This window comes from Phyllobates terribilis, unplaced genomic scaffold (genome assembly GCF_046119375.1).
Source record: "Phyllobates terribilis strain yellow unplaced genomic scaffold, ASM4611937v1 Scaffold_3__8_contigs__length_932513732, whole genome shotgun sequence".
NCBI classification, from domain to species: Eukaryota; Metazoa; Chordata; class Amphibia; order Anura; family Dendrobatidae; genus Phyllobates; species Phyllobates terribilis.
In genome coordinates, this window is record NW_027362763.1 from 205,175,849 (window position 1) to 205,195,075 (window position 19,227).

The 19,227-nt window shown below is 47.3% G+C and overlaps 1 protein-coding gene across 1 annotated transcript in view; it reads left to right on the plus strand.

The window, feature by feature from the left end:
- Window positions 1-12,823, plus strand: part of PROC (protein C, inactivator of coagulation factors Va and VIIIa) — a 95,813-nt gene extending 82,990 nt beyond the window's left edge. The window contains exon 9 of the mRNA XM_073674573.1: window positions 12,113-12,823. Coding sequence (XP_073530674.1) covers window positions 12,113-12,714 — 602 coding nt within the window. The 3' untranslated portion in view covers window positions 12,715-12,823. The remainder of the gene's footprint in view (window positions 1-12,112) is intronic.
- The last annotated feature ends 6,404 nt before the right edge of the window (window positions 12,824-19,227 follow it).

Consider the following 19,227-nt stretch of genomic DNA (forward strand, 5'->3'; position numbering starts at 1 on the left):
TACTATGTGCAGGACTGTATGTAGAACCATCATACTATGTGCAGGATTGTATGTAGAACCATCATACTATGTGCAGGACTGTATGTGGGGCCATCATACTATGTGCAGGACTGTATGTAGAACCATCATACTATGTGCAGGACTGTATGTGGGGCCATCATACTATGTGCAGGACTGTATGTGGGGCCATCATACTATGTGCAGGACTGTATGTGGGGCCATCATACTATGTGCAGGACTGTATGTAGAACCATCATACTATGTGCAGGACTGTATGTGGGGCCATCATACTATGTGCAGGACTGTATGTGGGGCCATCATACTATGTGCAGGACTGTATGTGGGGCCATCATACTATGTGCAGAATTGTATGTAGCACCATCATACTATGTGCAGGACTGTATGTGGAGCCATCATACTATGTGCAGGACTGTATGTGGGGCCATCATACTATGTGCAGGACTGTATGTGGGGCCATCGTACTATGTGCAGAATTGTATGTAGGACCATCATACTATGTGCAGGACTGTATGTGGAGCCACCATACTATGTGCAGGACTGTATGTTGGGCCATCATACTATGTGCAGGACTGTATGTAGAACCATCATACTATGTGCAGGACTGTATGTGGGGCCATTATACTATGTGCAGGACTGTATGTGGGGCCATCATACTATGTGCAGGACTGTATGTAGAACCATCATACTATGTGCAGGACTGTATGTGGGGCCATCATACTATGTGCAGGACTGTATGTGGGGCCATCATACTATATGCTGGACTGTATGTGGAGCCATCATGCTATGTGCAGGACTGTATGTGGGGCCATCATACTATGTGCAGGACTGTATGTGGGGCCATCATACTATGTGCAGAATTGTATGTAGGACCATCATACTATGTGCAGGACTGTATGTGGAGCCATCATACTATGTGCAGGACTGTATGTGGGGCCATCATACTATGTGCAGGACTGTATGTAGAACCATCATACTATGTACTGGACTGTATGTGGGGCCATCATACTATGTGCAGGACTGTATGTGGGGCCATCATACTATGTGCAGAATTGTATGTAGGACCATCATACTATGTGCAGGACTGTATGCGGAGCCATCATACTATGTGCAAGACTGTATGTGGGGCCATCATACTATGTGCAGAATTGTATGTAGAACCATCATACTATGTGCAGGACTGTATGTGGGGCCATCATACTATGTGCAGGACTGTATGTAGAACCATCCTACTATGTGCAGGACTGTATGTGGGGCCATCATACTATGTGCAGAATTGTATGTAGGACCATCATACTATGTGCAGGACTGTATGTGGAGCCATCATACTATGTGCAGGACTGTATGTGGGGCCATCATACTATGTGCAGGACTATATGTGGGGCCATCATACTATGTGCAGGACTGTATGTGGGGCCATCATACTATGTGCAGGACTATATGTGGAGCCATCATACTATGATCAGGACTGTATGTGGGGCCATCATACTATGTGCAGGACTGTATGTGGGGCCATCATACTATGTGCAGGACTGTATGTGGAGCCATCATACTATGTGCAGGACTGTATGTGGGGCCATCATACTATGTGCAGGACTGTATGTGGGGCCATCATACTATGTGCAGGACTGTATGTGGAGCCATCATACTATGTGCAGGACTGTATGTGGAGCCATCATACTATGTGCAGGACTATATATGGGACCATCATACTATGTGCAGGACTGTATGTGGGGCCATCATACTATGTGCAGGGCTGTATGTGGGGCCATCATACTATGTGCAGGACTGTATGTGGGGCCATCATACTATGTGCAGAATTGTATGTAGGGCCATCATACTATGTGCAGGACTGTATGTGGGACCATCATACTATGTGCAGGACTGTATGTGGGGCCATCATACTATGTGCAGAATTGTATGTAGAACCATCATACTATGTGCAGGACTGTATGTGGGGCCATCATACTATGTGCAGGACTGTATGTAGAACCATCCTACTATGTGCAGGACTGTATGTGGGGCCATCATACTATGTGCAGAATTGTATGTAGGACCATCATACTATGTGCAGGACTGTATGTGGAGCCATCATACTATGTGCAGGACTGTATGTGGGGCCATCATACTATGTGCAGGACTATATGTGGGGCCATCATACTATGTGCAGGACTGTATGTGGGGCCATCATACTATGTGCAGGACTATATGTGGAGCCATCATACTATGATCAGGACTGTATGTGGGGCCATCATACTATGTGCAGGACTGTATGTGGGGCCATCATACTATGTGCAGGACTGTATGTGGAGCCATCATACTATGTGCAGGACAGTATGTGGGGCCATCATACTATGTGCAGGACTGTATGTGGGGCCATCATACTATGTGCAGGACTGTATGTGGAGCCATCATACTATGTGCAGGACTGTATGTGGAGCCATCATACTATGTGCAGGACTATATGTGGGACCATCATACTATGTGCAGGACTGTATGTGGGGCCATCATACTATGTGCAGGGCTGTATGTGGGGCCATCATACTATGTGCAGGACTGTATGTGGGGCCATCATACTATGTGCAGAATTGTATGTAGGGCCATCATACTATGTGCAGGACTGTATGTGGGACCATCATACTATGTGCAGGACTGTATGTGGGGCCATCATACTATGTGCAGAATTGTATGTAGGGCCATCATACTATGTGCAGGACTGTATGTGGGACCATCATACTATGTGCAGGACTGTATGTGGGACCATCATACTATGTGCAGGACTGTATGTGGGGCCATCATACTATGTGCAGGACTATATGTGGAGCCATCATACTATGATCAGGACTGTATGTGGGGCCATCATACTATGTGCAGGACTGTATGTGGGGCCATCATACTATGTGCAGGACTGTATGTGGAGCCATCATACTATGTGCAGGACTGTATGTGGGGCCATCATACTATGTGCAGGACTGTATGTGGGACCATCATACTATGTGCAGGACTGTATGTGGGACCATCATACTATGTGCAGGACTGTATGTGGGGCCATCATACTATGTACAGGATTATATGTAGGGCCATCATATTATGTGCAGGGCTGTATGTGAGGCCATCATACTATGTGCAGGGCTATTAGGACTTTTGCTGTGGGGCCCTATGATTTCTATGTACGCCCCTGACAGCCGCCTAATCCGCTCCAGATTAGCAGTCAGCCGCAGTGTGTTGTCGTTCCTGCCCCAATGTGCAGCAGTCTGGGTCACTTGGGGAGTTTGTGTTCTCTCCCAGCCCAGAGACACATTTAGTAAATTTAAAGAAGTTGTCCACTCTTAACATTAATGACTTATCCTTAGGATAGGGCATCAATGTCTGATCTGTGTGGCTGTGACACCTGGCTCCCCCGCAGATCAGCTGTTCTCACAGCTCCGTTATGGCACAGCTCCGCCTACTGTATAGTGGCCGCAGCCGGGTACTGCACATTCGTCACCTATTCAAATCAGTAAGGGGCAGATGTGCAGTAACCGCTTGTGGCCACTATGCAGTAGACGGAGCTGTGCGGTTCTGTAACTGAGCGGTTCCTACTGGCACCAAGAACCGCAGATCTGCGGGGGTGCCAGGTGTCGCACCAACATCGATCAGACATTAATGACCTATCCTAAGGATAAAGTAGTGCACAACCCCTTTAAATATTCATGTTTCCCTCCTCTGGTCCAGAACTGGCTGCTTGCTGACTTTTGGGGCTGATGATGGTTACATTTTCTCCCTACTAAATACAGCCAGTCCTCTAGCCAGTTTTGCACTTGGAACTTATTTGTCCAAGAACATATGATTTCTATTAGTGCTGGACAATCAGTCCCTATATAAATCATATTTTCTTGGCAAAATAAGCTCCTGGTGCAAAACTGTCTGGAGAACTGACCTTATTTAGTAGAGGGACAACCCCTTTAATTTTTTCTTTATGTGGTTATAAAATTAAGGGCTCGTTCACACGATCGATGATTGCCAGATAATCAGATTGATTATGGTAATGACATTGATCACACTCTGATCACAGTTTCATCAGTGTCAGTTTACTGTGATCTGATTCTCTTGCACAATAGCGTTGTATCACAGGTGCTGAGAAGACGGAGAGCTGAATTTCTCCATCTCTTCCATTGTCTGTGTCCGCTTACATCAGACCAGTGGCGTACCGCCAATGGCGGCAGGCCACGCTACTGCTATGGGGCCCATGAGCCTGGGGGACCTGAAGCAGTGGGGGAACGAGGAGGATAGGTGAGTATTGTATTTACGGGTGGAGGTGAGGTTGCGACAGTGGAGGGGCGGGGCACACGCAGTAGCCTGCTGCTGCTGCTACCACGTGTGCCTGTTGCTAAAGGGGAATGAATATTCCTTCTTCTCCAGTCCCATGGGCGTGGAGAAGAATGAATATTCATTCTCTTTAGTAGCGGGCACAGAGGAGCGCTGAGCCACACCTCCTGCTGACAGTGCCCACTACTAAAGAGAATGTGAATTCGCTTCTCTCCACGCTCATAGCCCCGGCGTGGAGAGGAGTGAATATGCCGGCAGCTCACATCAGCGTCTGAGAGCTCATGGCAGTGATGCCATGCACAGCTCAGATGCTGACATGAGCTGCTGCAGCAGAGCAGGAGCAGCGCTGGAGCAGAGGTGAGGAAGGAAGGTGAGTATAAGTGTTTATTTTTTATATGTGCAGTGATTGGGCCATGCATACCAGGATTGGGGGATGAGGAGGCCATGCATACCAGGATTGGGGGATGAGGAGGCCATACATACCAGGATTGGGGATGAGGGGTGCCATGCATATCAGGATTTGGGGATGAGGGGGCCATGCATACTAGGATTGGGGGATGAGGGCGCCATACGTACCAGGATTGGTGGATGAGGGGGCCATATGTACCAGGATTGGGGGTGAGGGATGCCATGCATACCAGGATTGGGGATGAGGGGTGCCATGCATACCAAGATTGGGGGATGAGGGGTGCCATGAATACCAGGATTGGGGAAGAGGGGGCCATGCATACCAGGATTGGGGGATGAGGGGGGCCACGCATACCAGGATTGGTGGATGAGGGGGCCATACTTACCAGGATTGGGGCATGCGTACCAAGATGGGGAAATTTATCAGTAGCTGCTGCATTTCCCACCCTAGGCTTATACGCGAGTCAATACGTTTTCCCAGTTTTTTGTTGTAAAAGTAGGGGCCTCGGCTTACACTCGGTTCGGCTTATTTAAAATATACGGTATTTTTAAATCAGTGAGTACGTGGTACCCATAATACTGCAGGACTGTGGAGTGCATTATACTATATGGAGGCTGCATTTTACCCTATGGGGTGTGTAATATACTGTATGGAGGACTATGGGGAGTGCATTATATTCTATGGAGGACCATGGGAAGTTCATTATACTATATGGAGGATTATGGGGGGCACATTATACTATATGGAGGATTATGGGTGGCGTATTATAGTGTGTATATATATAATAATATATTATATAATATAATATTTTGAGGGATATGTGGGGGGCCATTATATTGTATGAAAGCAATTATACGGTGTGAAGGTTTGTGTGGGGTCCATCATGCTGTTTGGAGGGCTGTGTGGGGCCATTATACTGTTTGGAGGGCTGTGTGCGGCTATTATACTGTTTGGAGGGCTGTGTGGGGCCATTATACTGTTTGGAGGGCTAGTGCGGGCCAGTATACTTTATGTAGGCTAATTATACTGTATGGAGAGCTCTGTGGGGGTCACAGTTGGGGGATTATATTGTGTTGGGGTCACCATACTTTGCCTTGGGAGTTGAAGTGGGGTACAATAGGGTTATTATACAGTGCATGTGGAGGCTAATGTGGAGGAATGCACCTGCACCATGGGGGTATCGTACTGTGTTTCAGGGGCACTTTTATTGGCTTCATACGTTATGGGGGCAATGAAAGAGGAATCTAGGACTTCAGTAGGAGGAAAATTACTATGTAAAGGCTGGAATATTGTGAGATCTGCTCTTCTGTGACACAGAAAAATTTTTTTTTTTGGGGGAGGGGCCCAATTAGAACTTCTACTATGGAGTCCCATGATTTCTGTGTACGCCCCTGCATCAGACTGTACTTTAATGACGTCCGAGCACAGTCCGATGTTTCAGACTTGTACGGGTGATCCGAAGCCACTCGCAGCATGCTGCAAATTTCAGACCGATTTAGTCTATAGAGAACAACGCAGATTTGCACTGCGCATAGTATAACATTGGGCCGAGAGCGATCTGATAAAACATTGTATAGCACTCAGCCGTGTTATACACCAGTGTGAGCGAGTCCTCACTGTGCCAAACACATTCTAATCTGCTTCCCACAATAGAAAAGTAAGAGAATTGGATGAGAAGTGATGAGAATGTGTTTGGCAGATCACCTACTTATGGTCACGTGACAACTGCCTGAACCGCCTGGTAAAGCCGAATCCCAACATTACACTCTGTTAGTAGTCAGCGAGCTCCACTGGGTGAAAAACCTCTTTAACTAGGAGGTAGGGTGGACTGAGTGTATAAATGTATAATTCTTAGAATATGCACTGATCTTAGCTCCTCCTGCAGCTAGGGGCATACACAGAAGACGTCCTAATTCTGGTTCACCCTTTCAAAAACAAAAATTCTCAGCGGGGTCACGGGGCATAGGCACAGTCACAGAATGGCGTATGTCCTAACTTTTAAAGACAGGGAGAGGGACATGTACCGTCATTTTTCCCATAGTGAACTCCCTTGGTGTTCTCACCCACATACTGTACAGAAAAGGTTGCATAGAAAAGATACACTCCTATTTTAAAACAGCGATTTGCATGTGGGCTGCTTTGGTTTGAGTGCCAGGGCTGATTTTCAGTCCCAGTCCGACCCTGATAAGGATGTCAAAGAATGAGATTCCCATATACAGTACAGACCAAAAGTTTGGACAGACTTTCTCATTTAAAATTTTTTCTGTATTTTCATGACTATGAAAATTGTACATTCAAACTGAAGGCATCAAAACTATGAATTAACACATGTGGAATTATATACTTAACAAAAAAGAGTGAAACAACTGAAAATATGTCTTATATTCTAGGTTCTTCAAAGTAGCCACCTTTTGCTTTGATGACTGCTTTGCACACTCTTGGCATTCTCTTGATGAGCTTCAAGAGGTAGTCACCGGAAATGGTTTTCACTTCACAGGTGTGCCCTGTCAGGTTTAATAAGTGGGATTTCTTGCCTTATAAATGGGGTTGGGACCATCAGTTGTGTTGTGCAGAAGTCTGGTGGATACACAGTTGATAATCCTACTGAATAGACTGTTAGAATTTGTATTATGGCAAGAAAAAAGCAGCTATGCAAAGAAAAACGAGTGGCCATCATTACTTTAAGAAATGAAGGTCAGTCAGTCCGAAAAATTGGGCAAACTTTGAAAGTGTCCCCAAGGGCAGTTGCAAAACCATCAAGCGCTACAAAGAAACTGGCTCACATGAGGACCGCCCTAGGAAAGGAAGACCAAGAGTCACCTCTGCTTCTGAGGATAAGTTTATCCGAGTCACCAGCCTAAGAAATCGCAGGTTAACAGCAGCTCAGATTAGAGACCAGGTCAATGCCACACAGAGTTCTAGCAGCAGACACAGCTCTACAACAACTGTTAAGAGGAGACTTTGTGCACCAGGCCTTCATGGTAAAATAGCTGCTAGGAAACCACTGCTAAGGACAGGCAACAAGCAGAAGAGACTTGTTTGGGCTAAAGAACACAAGGAATGGACATTAGACCAGTGGAAATCTGTGCTTTGGTCTGATAAGTCCAAATTTGAGATCTTTGGTTCCAGCCACCGTGTCTTTGTGCGATGCAGAAAAGGTGAACGGATGAACTCTACATGCCTGGTTCCCACCGTGAAGCATGGAGGAGGAGGTGTGATGGTGTGGGGGTGCTTTGCTGGTGACACTGTTGGGGATTTATTCAAAATTGAAGGCATACTGAACCAGCATGACTACCACAGCATCTTGCAGCGGCATGCTATTCCATCCGGTTTGCGTTTAGTTGGACCATCATTTATTTTTCAACAAGACAATGACCCCAAACACACCTCCAGGCTGTGTAAGGGCTATTTGACCAAGAAGGAGAGTGATGGGGTGCTACGCCAGATGACCTGGCCTCCACAGTCACCAGACCTGAACCCAATCGAGATGGTTTGGGGTGAGCTGGACCGCAGAGTGTAGGAAAAAGGGCCAACAAGTGCTAAGCATCTCTGGGAACTCCTTCAAGATTGTTGGAAGACAATTTCTGGTGACTACCTCTTGAAGCTCATCAAGAGAATGCCAAGAGTGTGCAAAGCAGTCATCAAAGCAAAAGGTGGCTACTTTGAAGAACCTAGAATATAAGACATATTTTCAGTTGTTTCACACTTTTTTGTTAAGTATATAATTCCACATGTGTTAATTCATAGTTTTGATGCCTTCAATGTGAATGTACAATTTTCATAGTCGTGAAAATACAGAAAAATCTTTAAATGAGAAGGTGTGTCCAAACTTTTGGTCTGTACTGTATAAGGGGAAATTATAAAAGGCCCTCGAACATACTGATGTCAACTGAACACGTGGATATCGGAGGGTTCAGCCAACAATCTAATGTGTATGGGGGTGTGACGCCTTGCTCCCGCTCGCTAGCCCCTACCCTGAGAGATGGGGTTACTCGGACGGCGGGGCCCGCTGTGTAGGGTGGATGCAGTCGTGGCCTAGGCCCGGTCCGTGCCCAGGGTCATCACATTAAAAATATGGGCTAGGAGGGATGGTGGTAATTGAGTGGATATAATGACTACGCCACCTGTGGTTTCTGGTGATCCTCCATCAGCGCTGCGTTCAGTCCTCTGAGGCGGGATGTCGTGGCAGCAGCAGATGGCACTACTCCCCACAGGCGGAGCAGGTCCTCAGGGCAGAGAAGAGGGGATCAGGGGAGTAGTAGTGGGTGGTGTGGTGAGGTGTGGTGCCGCGCTGAAATAAGGAACCGGAGGCAATGGATGCAGTCTTCCAAACTTTACTCACGTTGTTAGGTGTCAGCTGCAAGGCTTCTCCTTGCTCCTCACGGCGCGCTGCAGCCACCAGGAAGGGGTTCAGCACACTCTGGGTAGTTCGGGTGCTTCAATCAGGACCCCCCGCACCAGAGTGTTCCTAGACTTTCCCACTAGATCCTCTCCTGTCCGTATGTGGTGCGTGTTACAAGGCTGGGTCTCCCTCTGGCTATACACAGAACAAGGGTACGGGTGGCGACTCCGCTCCGTCCGTTACCCGGTGGGATCCTCTAAGCCTCCGGGCTTTTCTGACTGAGATGTGAAGTAGCAAAGCCAGATATCAGGGGCCGGTACCCCTCTTGCAGCAGGAGTCCCTCTGACTAGGCCAGAATGAAGGTAGCAGGTGGCGTATGCCACTCCGTCCACATCCCCCTGGGATCCTTTTGCCTGTGGAGCTTTTCTCCTCTACTCCCCTCCAGGCCTTCTTAGGTAGGGACCTTGACCGGGTAGAGACAGCGGTTAACTCTAGCCCGCTCCTCGTCTCAAGGCCAGAGCACGAGGACCGTGTATCTCCAATCAGCTGCAGGTTCTAACAGAAAGCCACGTTCAGTGATGAAGATCACAATCAAAGACCTTGAACCTAAGATGACCGTTATTTAAATATGAATTAGTAAGTGTAACCTAAAGGTGCGTCCTCTACCCTCACCCACTACATGGTTCCCCCTATCTTTGGTTCCCCCCATCTCCTCTATCCCGGCTGGGGCAGCACTATGGTGCCTTAAAGCCCCCCTCAGGACAGGAGTGGTGTAGTGTTGAATGGATGGCTGAGTCCTGAGAGATGCTCCGTCCTTACCTCGGAGAGGAGATACCACACCTCAGTCTGAGGTGCAGTACCCCTGTGGCGACTGAACCCTCAGGGGCGCCACAGGGGCACTGGCCGACTGATGGTCGGGGGAGATGTTGATCACACATGTTTGATTTTGGACTACCAATTGCATTATTCTCCTGTAGATAAGCCGCTGTCTAAAGAGTCCATCAGCTGCTTTCTCATAGAGAACACGGATGCTCTCCGTTGAATGAGCGCTCCTGTGTATGGGACAGGCAACTGAGATGCCTGTCAGCTGAGTAATCAGCTGAAGCATCGTTAGTCCGACAGCTATCTAATGTAAATGGCCAGCTTTAGTCACTTTTACCAGCAGCATCAGTATGTTGCATATTTAAAGAGTATTTATCTCCATTTTGGGGCTGCCCTTTTTATTTAATAAAAGAGTGAATAGCTCCAGACTGTTGATTTTACTAAATATAAGTTATTGCAAAACCAAAAGAAATGAACTGGCGTATAAGTTGTCATACATATGTCAAGCACAGTGTAGAAAAGACAAAGTGCAACACGAAGGGATGAAGGGAAGAGAGCCCAGACACTAGGGAAAGGGGAAGTGGAGACCTCCTAGGCTGATCTAATATCACCCTGTCTCCCCTACCGACCCTATATTGTTTCATCACCAGTCGTTGCACAGGAAACCTAAGCCCTGTATATCCCTGGAGCTAGGCCCTGGATAGGGAAGGGGGGATGAGCACTGGTCAGTCCCCACTATAAACTAAAGACAACAAGGGAGACAAACACAGGGGGGAGAAACTTAGCTTTAGCAGGCTTCAGAGAGAGAGCACCAAAGAGGAAGTAAGCCAACTGCTAAAGCTCCAAGCCTTTACAAGGGAAAATGTGAATATCACCGGCCCCTTCCTACAGCAAACTGAAAGTATTTAAACACCCAGGCCAGGGTGTCAATCAGAGCAAGAGGGAGGTAGCTGTTGGGTCCTAAAGTAAGAAAGATTTAAGAAGGCATCTGTAATGCCAAACGAAGTGACCTTCTGCAACCAGCTGCAGAACGACTGTCTGCTACATCTGACACACCCGTGACAACATGAAACATGCATGTTCACACTGGCCATTAAACAGACAGTACCTAACAGTTGAAGTGTACCTACGATAAAAATTACAGACCTCTCTATTCTTTGTAGGTGGGAAAACTTGCAAAATCAGCAGTATAACAAATACTTATTTTCCCCACTGTAGCAATATTGGGTGTGTCAGGTTGTCATTAAAAAATTTTTTTTTATTGGTAATGGTTACATTTGAAAGATCAAGAAACAGTTTTGATTTTAATGGTCACTGTTGTTTCTACAAGCTTTTCATACATTCATACACCAATAATGCAAATGAATAAAATACATTTTGTACGATTTATTTTTTAATTTGTCTCCAAATATGAGCCATTTATCCTATGACACCTCCTAAACTGATCATGTTCTCTTAAAACTGTTAAAATCTGCCTTGAGAGATGAGACAGACTTTGTCCTTAATGACCAGTCAGGTTACATGTTGGCTGGAGGGACACATAGATATGGTATTGATGCTTTCTATGAAGTGTTTTATGTCTCCTCAATGCTTGATTCACAGCTACCCTGCTCAGTACTGCTGTATAATGAACTGCATGTTGCAGCCTCTGGGGATGTGCTGCAGAGAGATAAGGGAGCAGTATCCCATCTTCTTTTTGTGTAGGGTATGGCAGACATCATAGAAGTGTTTGCTGAACAGCTCAGAGAAAACTGAAAATTAAGAGATACCTTAGAGTCTGCATATGGAAAAGCTGATGAAAAATGCAAGATATGTCATATAATGGCCAGAAATGATGTTATTTCTCATGTATACACACGGCAGCTTATTCTGAAAAATAACCTGAATTAAGCTGGCTATAGCATGAGGCTTACATCAGTTACATGTTTATCCAGCTTTACCTTATCAAACATTTACTAACACACATATTCAGAAACAGCAGATGCGGTAGGGAGAAATTAAAAAATAATCATTTTCTAACATTCATTGAGCTATTAACCACAAAAATATAACACAATAGGTATAAATTTCATACTGATTTTATGGGTAATTTGATTTAAAAAGATATGTCAAATTAATGGTTATTTATCATATCTTTAGCAGTTTTATAGGAAAAGTTACAGCAGGTAATACTTTTTATTCACATATATCCCTTTGAACATATTGCTCTACAGGTGAATATGATCGCCGGACCCTGGAAGACACCGAGCAGCAAATGTTTGTAACTAAAATCATTACCCACTCTAATTTCAAAGCTGAGACTGTAGATAATGATATTGCTCTACTACGTCTAAGTCAGCCCGCCGTCTACAGCAAGTATGTGTTGCCCATTTGTTTACCAAGTTATGAACTTGCCAATACAATACTGACACTTGAAGGAAGAGAGACCATTGTGACTGGCTGGGGCAATCAAGACGAATCACATCGCAACCGGTCTAACATTCTAAGCTACATACAGATTCCTATAGTACCCAATGAAAATTGTTCTACAGTCATGCAGAACCCTGTAACTGTTAATATGTTGTGTGCTGGAAGGTTGGGGGACAATCAAGATGCATGTTCTGGAGACAGTGGGGGACCCATGGTCACCTACTTTGGAGACACCTGGTTTCTGGTAGGGTTGGTGAGCTGGGGAGAGGGATGTGGTAGGCTGGATAATTTTGGAATATATACCAAGGTTAATAATTATCTTCCATGGATACAACAGCAACTGACAAAATATGAAGCAGATGAGAAAAAGATGAAGTCACGTGCAACCAAGTCACATAAAACCTGATATCTAAAGATTTCCTGTAATCGATCATAATCAGTAAATATCAGCAAATAAAAGTTATTACAACCACTGTCTAGGCAAAACATTTTAATAAATAGCTAATTATAACAAATGTGGTTTTGAATATTTTTTTTTAGAAAGAGGAACCGCATGTAATATCAAATTCTGAATTATTTGTGAATTAAAGAGATTATTTACTTTTATAATGTCATAGTTTAGAAAGATTCCCTCTGTGTAGTCAAGTGTTTAATGTTACTAAAGCTTAGAACAGAGGTAGGGACAAGCGACAGAAGGGTCGACAGTCAGAAGAGACAGTCACCAAAGCGGATTCAACCAGTAAAGACAGAGAAACTATGTTCCTGTATGCATACTACTTCAATAAAATAATGACTCTCAAAGACCTTAAAATATCATTACTGGGAGCAAAATAACACACCCTCAAAAATAAGTCGATCAAATAGAGCCTCGCCCCATAGCAGAAGCTCTGATTGCCCCCCCCCCCCGCCAAAAAAATAAACAAATATTTGTCTGTGTCATGCCAAAGGAGTTGAAAAGAAAAGTCTTGAGTGAGGAAAAGAAGGGCTGAATTCTGGTTTTACTAGCAGAGGGATACAGTGAGCGTCATGTTGCCTCCATCCTTAAAATTTCGAAGACGGCAGTCCATTACAACAAGGTCAAGCAGCAGACATTGGGGACAGCAAAGCTACAGACCGGCAGAGCGTGAAAGCGACCGGGATGACCGTCATCTTATTCGAATGTCACTCAGCAACCGCAGGATGACATCAAGTGACCTACAAAAGGAATGGCAAATGGCAGTTGGGGTGAAGTGCACAGCAAGAACAGTCCGCAACAGGCTCCTAGAGGCCTCAAGTCATGTAAAGCTAGAAAAAAGCCTTTCATCAATGAGAAGCAAAGGAGAGCCAGGCTGAAGTTTGCCAAAGACCATAATGATTGGACCATAGAGGATTGGAGTAAGGTAATCTTCTCTGATGAGTCTAATTTTCAGCTTTGCCCAACACCTGGTCATCTAATGGTTAGACGGAGACCTGGAGAGGCATACAAGCCACAGTGTCTTGCACCCACTGTGAAATTTAGTGGAGGATCGGTGATGATCTTGGGATGCTTCAGCAAGGCTGGAATTGGGCAGGTTAATCTTTGCGAAGGACGTATGAATCAAGCCGCATACAAGGTTATCCTTGAAAACCACTTGCTTCCTTCTGCTCAGGCAATGTTCCCCAACTCTGAGGACTGTTTTTTCCAGCAGGACAATGCCCCATGCCACACAGCTAGGTCAATCAATGTGTGGATGAAGGAGCACCACATCAAGACCCTGTCATGGCCAGCCCAATCTCCAGACCTGAACCCCATTGAAAACCTCTGGAATGTCATCAAGAGGAAGATGGATAGTCACACGCCATCAGGCTATGTGCCCACGATGTGGAAATGCTCCGGATTTTTTCCTGAGCGTTTCTGCATCTCCCTGGCAGAAAAAACGCATTGTACATGCAGATTGTACATGCGTTTTTCCTGCCAGGGACATGCGGATGTGAAGCGTTCTTCACATGCATTTCCGCATGCGGGTTGACAAGCGCTTTCCAAGCGATTTTAGCATCACTTGGAAAGTGCTTGACAACTTGGTCACACTATATAAATCCATGCAAACGGCATGGATTTATATAGTGTGACCGTAAAAGAATAGTAAAAAATAAATATCATACTTACCTTCTGATGGCCCCCGGTGTCTTTATTCGATGTGTCTCGGCTTGCCGGCAGCTCGCGGTACACTAAAGGACCTGCCGACGTCAGCAGTCGCGTGACCCGTCACATGACTAAATGATGTCATGGCAGGTCCTTGAGTCCACCGCAATTAGTGTTGAGCCACCCCCGTAGTGTTCGAGTTCGGTTCGGTTCGTCGAACACCCGTGTGTTCGCCGAACTGTTCGTCGAACTGTTCGTCGAACACCTTCGAACACCGTTAAAACCAATGGCAGGCAAACAAAAACACATAGAAACACATAGAAAACACCTTCAAAGGTGTCCAAAAGCTGACAAACTGCTCAGAAGACACAACTAACACATGGAAAAGTGACAAGTACATATAGTCATGCGAAAAGAAAAGAGGTGGAGGAGTAAAAGGAGGGGGAGACACAGATATAGGCATGTCATGCCCTTCTAAAATCCAAAAAGTGAGAAGCCGAGACGGCCAGTCCGCTCCTGCCCGTGCCACCTCCGTGTCGCCGGGTTTGTGCCAGAGCCGCGGTGAACCCTGACGGCCAGCCCCCCTCTCCCAATACTGGTGCCTGTCCGCTGGTGGGTCGAGAGAGCCCCCCTGTGGTGGAGGCAGCTCTAAGCTTTTTAATTTAAATTGTCCCTCTAATTTGAATGAATACACTTTAAATCCATTTACAAGGATCTATTGGAGGGCAAGTCTCATGCCAGCAGCCGCGTAATTCCAGCTCCAGTAGCGTCCACTAAAGCTGCTGCAGTTAAAAAGCTTTTATAAGGATCGAGCTCGGCTGTCCACCGCAAGGCATCCTAGTGCCAGTCCCAGCCCCTATGCCTTGGGGTGCCTCCTGATGCTCTTCACTAAGTATCCCCTGGTCCCGAAGCATTTCCTTTGAAAAAATTAAGTGTCCAAACTACAGGTGGTGTAGCTTGCTTAACAGCCGGGATAATCCGCTGACTAGTAGACACTGCTACTAGGCACAAAGTATTTCCTGGGCTAGATGCAGTTAAAAATTTGTAAGTAGATACTCTCGTTGGATGCTGAGAAAGCATTCCATAGAGTCTCCTGGCACGCCATATATGATTCTCTTAAAAAGCTTGGGGTAGGGGTCTAGGGGACCCTTTTATAGCCAAAATCACGGCCCTGTATCACAATACGTCACCTAGGCTGAAGATAAATGGAACTGTAGCACCGAGGGCTCGGTTGCTACAGACGTATTGCACCTCACCCAGAGGTGTGATATCTCACTCTCAGATAAGGATGGAGTGTGGATCAGGACCCGACACCTGCATGCATTACACCACATTGCCGTGGGGCAGGGCGACCAATATGCCCCTGAGATGGGCACGACAGTCCCTGTCCCTGGCTGGAGTGGGGGGAGGGAACACTGAGGAAGGGGAACCCTGCAGTGCAGGAGCAGGGAGGAAGCAGTTCCTGGGTGCATTTAGAAGGGAGTATAAAAGGTGGGCACCATCTTAGTTCAGTGCAGAGAAGTCTGAGCAGAAGTGGCAGGGAGCAGGGGCTCTGCATGAGCTCTGCTCCGGAGGCGGGCCTAGTAACAGAGGCCCAGGCCTGCAAGAGGGAGAAGGAAGGAAGAGGAGCGGAGAAGGCTCCAGGAACGAGGAATGAAGGGATCCCAGGGGTGCGGACGGGCGAGTCGCCACCGCACGCCCGAATCCACCTGCGTGGAGGGGTCAGGCCAAAGGGGGAGACCGGTCCCCGAACTAGTGGAGGCAGGAAACGACCCTCAGCTAGAAACCGGAGGCTCTGACATTTTATGTGGCGCAGCCCCTTGCTCCACCCGCTAGGAAGGCACCACATAGGGTCAGGGAAACTGGCGCCAAGTTTACCAAGAGGAGGCCCGAGGCAGCCGGACAGAAGTGTTGGTAAGAAAGGCCAGACAAAGGACACACAAAGGGGGTCCTGTGAAGCGCTCCAAAGTTATCTGGGAGTTGTCTGAGCCCCTCACCTGGTGAGCACAGTACGACGTGGGCAGCCGTTACCTGCAGACGTGGTCTGGATAATAAGAACTGTGAGTAAAGGCCCTGAACTGCATCACTGACTCCGTGTCGTTACTGCTGCTGCCCTGCACCATCACCCCCATCCTCCGCATACACTGCCCTGAGGCTATACTCCTCCCGTGGGGAGTTATGCTACGCTCTGCTGCACCCACAACACCAGCCTTAGCGGTCTGCCCTGTAGCGGCGGTTCACTCTGACCGCAATCCACGGGTGGCGTAGTCGGACATTTAAACATCAAAACCACATAAATAGTTCCGCCACTGGTTTGACCGCCCTGAGCCATGGAACCGGATCGCCGCCACGAAGACTACAACCACCAGCATCCACCAAAAAGGGTCCGGCTCCGGGTGTCCCAAGGCCCAGGGGGTGCGTCAGAACATTTTCATCACCTTTCACAATCACCAATGGGACAAGGCAGGGATGTCCTCTGTCCCCTCTCTTATACATCCTAGTGACGGAGCACCTGCTCTCATCAATTCGCCATAACCCCAATATTAGGTGGATTGAGGTGGGAGGCACCGAGTACAAGTGCTCTCTATTTGCTGATGATGTCCTAGTATATATCACTCAATCACATATATCCATCCCTGCTGTTATGGCTGAAATAGATCACTTTGTTACATGGTAAAATTTTAAAATCAATGCAGCGAAGTCTGAGGCCCTCGATGTCTCCCTCCCTAAATCCATATAGGATTCCATCCAGTCCAACTTTCCCTTTGCCTGGCCCTCACAGGGTATCAAATACTTAGGAATTCCTATTCATAGAGACCTCTCCCATCTATGTTATCTTAATTTTGGGCCCTTTATTGAACAATTCCATACAGACCACGGTTGGCAAGTTGGAACTGTGAGATTCACTACGTGCACCACTGGTATTTTGTGGAAAAGCACATGTAAGATTCTGCAACAGTCTCTGCTGATACTCCTGCATGCGTGCATCCCTTTCTATGGCAGGAATAATTTCTGCAAATTTACTTTTGTACCGGGGATCTAACAGTGTGGCAACCCAGTAGTCAGGATTATTTCTAATTCTCACAATTCGAGGGTCATGTTGCAGGTAGTGCAGCAAGAAGGCACTCATGTGTGTTGCGCATCCAGGAGCACCAAGTCCCTGTTGTGTTGGTGGCGAGGTAACAATCATGCTTCCTTCCTCTGTCCTCTCCCCCCAACCTCGCACAACAGAAATGTGATCAAGGTCTCCCTCATCTGATGAGTCTTCCATCAGTTCGTCCTCCACTTCTTCCTGGGCTCCTGCACCTTCCTCACTAGTTTGGCTGCTACCATGCGCCCTGGTAAAATCATCTCCCCCACCCTCACATGCCTGCCGCCCTGGTGCTGCCGACTGTCTGGACCTTGCAGATGTTAGCCCTTCCGCATACAACTCCTCCTCCTCTACTTCCTCCACCTCCTCTTGTGCCACCACCTGACTCCGAATTCTGTTTAACATGTGCTCCAGCATGTAAATCACCGGAATAGTCATGCTGATAATGGCATCGTCAGCACTAAACATCTTCGTCGCCATTTCAAAACTGTGCAGAAGGGTGCATAGGTCCCTGATCTGAGACCACTCCTCCAGCGTGATTTTCCCCACCTCTGAATCTCGTTGGCCCAGGCTATACGTCAGAACGTATTGCACCAGGGCTTGTCGGTGCTGCCACAGTCGCTGCAACATGTGCAGAGTTGAATTCCACCGGGTAGGCACATCGCATTTTAGCCGGTGAAGTGGCAGGCCCAACGACTTCTGTAGAGATGTAAGTCGCTGAGCTGCGGGATGCGAACGGCGGAAGTGAGCACACAGCGACCGTGCCCTCTGCAGAAGGCCATCTAGTCTGGGATAGTGGGCTAAAAATTGCTGGACAACCAGGTTCAACACGTGAGCCATACAAGGCACGTGTGTGACATTGCCCCGGCGAAGGGCCGCACCCAGGTTTGCAGCATTGTCGCACACGGCCTTCCCTGGTTTCAGGTCCAGTGGAGACAACCATTCATGAAATTGGTTCTCCAGAGCTGACCACAACTCCTCAGCTGTGTGACTCACATTTCCCAGACATTTCAATGTAAAAACCGCCTGATGACGTTGAGCCCTACTGCCAGCATAGTAAGGAGGTGTGCAGGATCCCTTCTGCGCAGTTAGAAAGCTTGTGGCATGACCAGACAGGCTTTGGGTGCAGGTGGAAGACCGAGAGGAGGTTGAGGAGGCAGAAGCAGTGGAGGAAAAATGACATAAAGAGGATTGACGCACAACTCGTGGGGACGGCAAGACTTGGACAGCAGCCCCTTGTCCTGCTGTCACCATAGTTACCCAGTGCCCAGTCAGCGACATGTAACGCCCCTGTCCATGCCTACTCGTCCAAGTGTCTGTGGTGAAATGCACCCTGTCACACACAGAGTTTCTCAAAGAAGCGGTGATGTTGTGTGCGACATGCTGGTGGAGCGCAGGCACACCTTTCTTTGAGAAGTAGTGCCGACTGGGCATCTGGTACTGGGGCACTGCGACGGACATAAGGTCTCGAAAATCCTCTGTGTCCACCAGGCGGAAAGGCAGCATTTCTGTAGCCAAGAGCTTGCAGATGGTGAAATTCAACCTCTTAGCTTTCTCATGGCTAGGAGGAAATGGTCTTTTACTTGTCCACATCTGAGGGACCGAGGGCTGGCTATTGTGCTTAGACGGGGTTGATAAGGGTGTCCCCGGCAAACTGCCGGTCTGTGAGGAAGATGCAGGCGGACATGTTAGGTTGCCTTGATCCAAAGGTGGTGCTATCGATGTCG